This window comes from Portunus trituberculatus, chromosome 7 (assembly GCF_017591435.1).
Source record: "Portunus trituberculatus isolate SZX2019 chromosome 7, ASM1759143v1, whole genome shotgun sequence".
NCBI lineage: Eukaryota > Metazoa > Arthropoda > Malacostraca > Decapoda > Portunidae > Portunus > Portunus trituberculatus.
In genome coordinates, this window is record NC_059261.1 from 8,041,544 (window position 1) to 8,048,458 (window position 6,915).

The window sequence follows — 6,915 nt, forward strand, 5'->3', positions numbered from 1 at the left end:
AGGTTAGGCTCGGAAAAAAAATTTGGTTAGGATAGGTAAAGTTAGACTAAGGTAAAAATGCCCCTCGGTACTGAAAGGGTTAAGTTAGGTTAGATTAGGCAAAAATTAGGATAGGCTAGGAAAAATAAATTATAAAGTTAGGTTAGGTGAAAAATTAAGTTAGGCTCGGAAAAAAATAGGTTACGTTAGGTTAGGTAAACTCCTTCAGTACCAGAATGCATTGTTATATTAATCCTAGTTACTATTTTGGTGATTTTATACAGCTTCGGAAATTGTATCGGGATTAGAACTGTGAAGACTGTGGCCGTTAATCTTGTGACCTCCATAGACCCTTCATAGTGCAAAAACATTTAACCACACACAAAAATCAAGGTAAAAATGTGTCTCAGTATTGAAAGGGTTAAATTAGGTTAGGTTAGGTTAAGTAAGACTGTGGCTGTTCATCTAGTGACCTCCATAGACCATTCTTAGTGCAAATAAAATTGTCTAATCACACCCAAACGTCAAGGTAGAAATGTGTCTCAGTATTGAAGGGGTTAAATTAGGTTAGGTTAAGTTAGATCAGGTTAGGATAGGGTAGGTTAGTTTAAGTTAAATCAGGTTGGGTTAGGTTAGGTTAAGATAGGTTAGGATAGGGTAGGCAAGGCTAAGTTAGATCATTATAGTAAGCCATTATAGAAAAAAAAAAGAAACTAGACAAATACGTCACGAAAAATGGTGAAATTAAGTTTACCGACAACATTGCAACACCACAACACCAATCCACGTGTACACCAAGCAACAAGTAGATAAACACACACCAATACAGAAGAATAAACACCACAGAACTTATTATTTAGAAACGAGAGGGACACAGTTTTCCTAAAGTTTGACAAAGGGCAGGAAGAGAATGAGAGAGAGAAAGAGAGAGTGACAGGAAGGGGATGGTGCCAGGAAATGGTGACACTGGGGAATGGTGAAGGTCATTACCAAGAAGTTACAGTGAAATATAGTGACCTTAACCTAACTGTTCTATTTAGTTATTTTATTTATTTGGCTCCTTTTATTTATGGCAGTATTCTGTTTAGCGATCATTTTATTTATTTATTTTTTTTCTTGTGTATGAGTGGCAATGCTGGCTGGAGGGGACAAAAAGTGAGAGGAAAAGGTCAAGTAAGACATCACTCACTAAGGAAAGGGGGCTGGCAACTTAGTGGACCTTTTTTCCCCATTTTTTGTAACCCTTGGCCAGTTTTCCCCTCTAATATGTAAAAAAATAGCTAAGAATAGGAAAATAAGTGTTTTGAAACCTTCCTTAAAGAGCTCAAGTCACAGCAAGGAGGAAATAGAGACGCAGGCAGGGAGTTCCAGAGTGTATCAGAGAAGGAGGGGAATGATTGAGAATACTGGTTAACTCTTTCATTAGGGAAGTAAAACATTATGAGGGAAATAGAGAAGCAGACAGTGAGTTCCAGAGTGTACCAGAAAAAGGAATGAATGATTGAGAGTACTGGTTAACTCTTGCATTAGGAAGGTGAAGACTATAAAGAGGAAATACAGAAAAGCCAGGAAGTTGCAGAATTAACTGGGAAAATACATGAACGATTGGGAATACTGGTTAACTCTTGCATTAGGGAGGTGAACATTGAAAGAAGGAAATAGAGAAGCAGGCAGGGAGTTCCAGAATTAATGCAAACAAAGATGAAAGCATTAGAGAGAAGGACAGAACAAGGATGAGAGAAAGTGTATAAAATAATGCTGGGAGAAAATAGTGATGGAGCAAGGCCATGAAAAGGAAGGGATGAAAATGAACCAAACTTGCTTTTATCTCAATCAGCAGGGCAGCCACTCATGTCAGTCCGTGCAAGGCTGTGAAGTGCAAGGCAGTCTGTCAATCACTCTTGTCTGTATCACAGCAGCTGTCAGTGGCGGTGGTGATGGTCATGGTGGCAGTGGTGGTGGTTGAAAATAATGCAAAATAAATAAAAGTAACTGCAGAATAAGATAAATAAAGATAAGAAATAAGTAAATAAATGAATAACAGTGGTGATAATGATGTTTACTTACAGAGCAAGTTGTGTGTGAGTTGTCTATATGCCTCGGGAGTTACGGAGACGAGGAACAATGGATAACACTGAACTGGCCCCCATCGCTGACACCAGGGAGACAGAGGCTGAGGAAATAGGGTAAGGAAAATAATTGAATAAATAAATGAAATAGGGTAAGGAAAAAATAGAATGAATAAGTGAAATAGGGTAAGAAAAATTGAATAAGTGAAATAGGGTAAGGGAAATAATAGAATGAATAAATGAAATAGGGTAAGGAAAAAACTGAATGAATAAATGAAATAAGGTAAGGGAAAAATTATAATAAATTTTGTGAAATAGGGTAAGTGAAAAATGGAATAAATAAATGAAATAGGGTAGAAAAAATAGAAAAATAGAAAAAAAATGAAATGGGGAAAATAGAAAAATATAAAGAAATATAAGTAAGATAATAGAAAAATGTACAAAAATGGCAGAAAATTGGGAAAATAGCAAAACATTTCAGAAAATAGAAAAAAATAAGGAAAATAGCAGAAAAATACCAGAAAAATTGAAAAATTGCAGAAAAATAGGAAAAATAAAGGAAAAATCTGCAAATAATAAAAAAAATACCAGAAAAATAGAAAATTGCAGAAAAATAGGAAAAAATAAGGAAAAAATCAGAAAGTAACAAATACCAGAAAAATAATAAATAAGAAAAAAAAAAAAAAGGCCAAACAAGACCTCTTTATTGACAGACCAACCCATCGACCTCTGGAATCGGAAGACGACGGAATAGACGACGGGTTTGGCCCCGCTCCACCGACCAATGGGGTGCCCCGCCGCTCTCCCTACCCCGGCACCTTCACCCCCACGGTACTCCCCTCACCCCAGCCCCTCCCCCAGCCTCACCCCCAGCCACAACCCCCTCACCGTGGCACCAGTAGGCCTGTAGGTCATCTTCGGTCACCTCTATTTGACCTTGTTGTTGTTGTTGTTGTTGTTGTTGTTTGTGAGATTTTGTTTGTTTTCTTTTATCATGCTGACTTTTTTTTATTTTCTTGATTTTTTCTTGTCTTGTTTTTCCTTGCCGTTTTTTTTTTTTTTTTTTTTTTTTTTTTTTTTTGCCTGTCCTTTTTTCCTTTCTTTTTCTTGCTTTTTATTTTTTTTTTGGCTGTTTTCCTTTTTTTTATCTTTTTTTTTTTTTTTCTTGCTTTTTTTTTTTTTTTTTTTGCGGTTTTCCTTTTTTTTTGTGTTTTTAGATTATTTTGCATTTTTTAGGTATCAAGTTTTTTTGGCTTTTTTTCTTTTTTTTTGGTTATTTTAGATTTTTTAGTTTTTTTTGGCTGTTTTCCTTTTTTTTGCCTGTTTTTCTATTTTCTTAGATTTTTTTTTACGTTTTCCTGTTTTTTTTTTTTTTCCTTTCTTTTATGTATTCTTTTTAGATTTTTCTTTTTCCCTGATTTTTTTTATTATTTTTTCCGTTTAATGTTTTTTCTTTAATTTTTTTTTTTTTTATTTTTTCCCAATTTTTTTCCTGCATTTTTTTTGTTTCTTATTTTCTTGTTTTTCTTAATTTTGTTCCTTATTTTCTTGTTTTTTCAATTTTTTTCCCATCATCCCCTTTTTTTTCTTTTCCTGGTATTTTTTTGCTTATTTTCTTGTTTTTCCTTTTATTTTGTTTATTTTCTTTTGTTTTCCTAATTTTTCTGCCTAATCAAACTTTTTTTTCTTTTAAGTTTAGTTTTTGTTTTGCTTTCCTTATTTTTTTTCCTTATTTTTTTGCTTGACTCGTCTTTTCCTGGTAGCTTTTCGTATTTTCTCTTATTTTTATTGTTTCTTTTCCTCCACGTTGACATTTTTTTCCTTTTTCCCTATTTTCTGCCATTTTTACTTATTTTCTATTTTCCTTGTTATTTTTGCCTAAGCTCTTTTCCCTTTTAAATGTGACTCACAACTCTCACTTTTGTCACTCTCACACAAATAAGGACTCACACTCTCCCAGCTCTCACTTTAGTTGACGGCTCTCTTCAGTTCATGACGTCACACTCCCTCTTACCTTTTGAGAGAGAGAGAGAGAGGTGCTACTGGCTACTGGCTACTGCTGCTGCTGCTGTTGTTGTTGTTGTTGTTGTTGTTGTTGTTGTTGTTGTTGTTGTTGTTGTTGTTGTTGCTGCTGCTGCTAGTTATTGAAGCATTAACCTGTTCTTCATAGATGAATAATCGTATCTAATCATTACATAAAATAGCATTCAAATAAAGCTAAGTCATTGTTTTTAGGGTAATAAAGTAAGCATTATTTAAGCTGTCAAAAATAATGAAAGGAATAATCTTACCTAATCTTTTCCAAATAAAACTAATTTTTTTAGGGTAAGAAAGTAAGCAATATATAAAACAGTGAAAAAAATCATAAGAGGAACATCTTGCATAATATTCCCCAAGTAAAACCAAGTAATTTTTTGGGGGGTAAGAATGTATGCAATATATAAAACGGTGAAAAAAATCATAAGAGGAACAATCTTACCTAATATTCCCCGAAATAAAACGGAGTCATCTTTTTAGGGTAAGCGTCCCCTGGATGTGAACTTGTACGCCACCAAGAAGACAGTGGCGCAGGGCATGATGGACCTGGCACTGCTCACCGCCAATGCCAACCAGCTGCGCTACGTCCTGGAGTCTGGCAAGTATGGCAACCCCACCGCCAACTATTACATCAGCCTCACCCTCATTGGCTTCAGTATTGCCATGCAGGTAAGATGAAGTTAGCCTTGGTTAGGTTAGGTTAGGGTTGGGTTGGGTTGGGTTAGGTTAGGTTAGGTTAAGTTAAGTTAAATTAGGTTAGGGTAGGTTAGATTTGAGGGTAAGTTTGATTTTGTTGGGCCGATATATGTGTGTCATTTCATTTGGATAAGATTAATTAAGTTAGGTTAGGATGGTGGGTATGTAACTCAGCTATAACTACCTTTACAATACCCATCATTTAACCTATCCTACCTTAACCAAACCTAACCTAACCTAACCCAATCTTACCTAACTTTACCTAACCCAACCTAGCCTAACCTTTCCTCATCTCATCTCACCTCGTTTCACCTTTCCTTACCCAACCAAACCTAACCCAACCTTACCTAACCTAACCTCCTCACCTCACCTCACCTCACCTCACTCTTCTCCCCCCACAGTTAATGATAGGAGTGGCGCTGATCTTCCTGGGGCGCTACAATGTGTCGAGGGAACACCACGCACAGAAGGCCGACAAGCTCAACAATTGGGTGGTGCTGGGCGTCTTCATCATCACCGTCATCAATGTCTTCATCTCCTCCTTCTCCATCGAGCCCTTCCACGGTGTCGACCCGGTGCTGCTGCGGAGTGTGGCCGAGGGAAAGGTGCCAGCCCCGGATGTCACCGAGAAGATCAGCAACATTAACGGCCTTTGAGGTCACACATGTTGGTTGGTGTTTGGATGTGTTGTGGGGTGTGTTGTGGTGTTTATTCTTGTCTTGAAGGTTGCACACATGTTGGTTGGTGTTTGGATGTGTTGTGGGGTGTGTTGTGGTGTTTATTCTTGTCTTGAAGGTCGTACATAAAATGAAAGGGAATTTGAATGCCATAAAATTTTGATAGAGAATTTGAATGTCCTTTAGAATCTTGTGAATATTCTTAAAAGCACTAAGCTCTCTAACTAGAACCTTTTTGATAGAGGTTTTGAATGTTCCTAAGAAACTTGAGAATATTCCTAAAAGCACTAAATGCTGACTAGAACCTTTTTGATAGAGGTTTTTAATGCCCCTTAAAATCTTAATAATTGTCCTAGAAACACTAAACACTGGCTTTATATTTTTATGATAGAGAATTTGAAAGCCATAGAATATTTTAACAAAAGCCACATAAACTCTGATAGAATTTAAATACCTTAGAATATTATTTATTAAATGAACAAAACACTAACTATAGATTTTTAAGATTTTTCTATTTATTTATTTATTTATTTATTTATTTATTTTTATCTATTTATTTATTTGTTTATATTTATTTATTTTTTTTTCCGAGCCAGACTTGTTTCCATTTCACCATCAGTATTTTGGCTCTTTCCTTCGTCCAAGCTCAATTCTTTTTATTCAACTGTTACGTTTGAAAATAATATTAATTAAAAAAAAAAAGAGAAAAAAGACTATATAATTTTTTTGACAGAATTTAAATGCCTTAGAATATTTAAAACCAGCCATATAGATACTGATAGAGAATTTAAACACCTCAGAATTTTGATAGCCAGAAACAAAACAAAACATACCATAGAAATATTTTGACAGAATTTAAAAGCCTTAGAAACTTTAAACCCTGATAGAGAATTTAAATACATACCTTAGAATTTTGATAGCCACAAACAAAACATTATAGAATTTTTCTGACAATTTAAATACCTTAGAACATTTAAAACACCCATGCAAACCTTGATAGGGAATTTAAATACCTTAGAACCTTTAAAAAAACCCACATAAATACTGATAGAGAATATAAATACCTTGAAATCTTTAAAACACCCATATAAACTTTGATAGAGAATTTAAACATTTAAAACACCCATATAAACTTTGATAGAGAATTTAAACACCTTAGAACCTTTAAAAAAAAACATGTAAACCCTAATAGAGAATTTAAATGCCTTAGAACATTTAAAACATCCATATAAATACTGATACAGAATTTAAATGCCTTAGAATCTCAATACCCACCAAAAAACACAACATACAATAGACTGTTGACAAAATACAAGCACCAGAGAGTCTACCAGAGGGGAAATAGTAAGGGAGACGAACCGTAGAGGCTAAAATCAACACAAATTGCTCATGAATGCTCCAATAAGGTGACTCCAGGTTAGAAAAGACAGGTCGAAGGTTGAAGTGTAAATATTAAA

At 34.9% G+C, this 6,915-nt stretch overlaps 1 protein-coding gene across 7 annotated transcripts in view; it reads left to right on the forward strand.

The window, feature by feature from the left end:
• LOC123520357 (ninjurin-2-like) overlaps positions 1-6,642 on the forward strand; it is a 7,747-nt gene extending 1,105 nt beyond the window's left edge. For 4 of the 7 annotated variants that reach the window (XM_045282602.1, XM_045282612.1, XM_045282620.1 and 1 more), the window contains exons 2-5: positions 2,049-2,165; positions 2,762-2,954; positions 4,566-4,754; positions 5,183-6,642. In XM_045282602.1, the coding sequence (XP_045138537.1) occupies positions 2,074-2,165; positions 2,762-2,954; positions 4,566-4,754; positions 5,183-5,437 (729 nt within the window). In that variant the 5' untranslated portion in view covers positions 2,049-2,073 and the 3' untranslated portion in view covers positions 5,438-6,642. Of the gene's footprint in view, positions 1-2,045; positions 2,166-2,761; positions 2,955-4,565; positions 4,755-5,182 lie in introns of all 7 variants that reach the window. The other 3 variants (XM_045282622.1, XM_045282621.1, XM_045282619.1) reach the window with 2 other exon arrangements.
• The last annotated feature ends 273 nt before the right edge of the window (positions 6,643-6,915 follow it).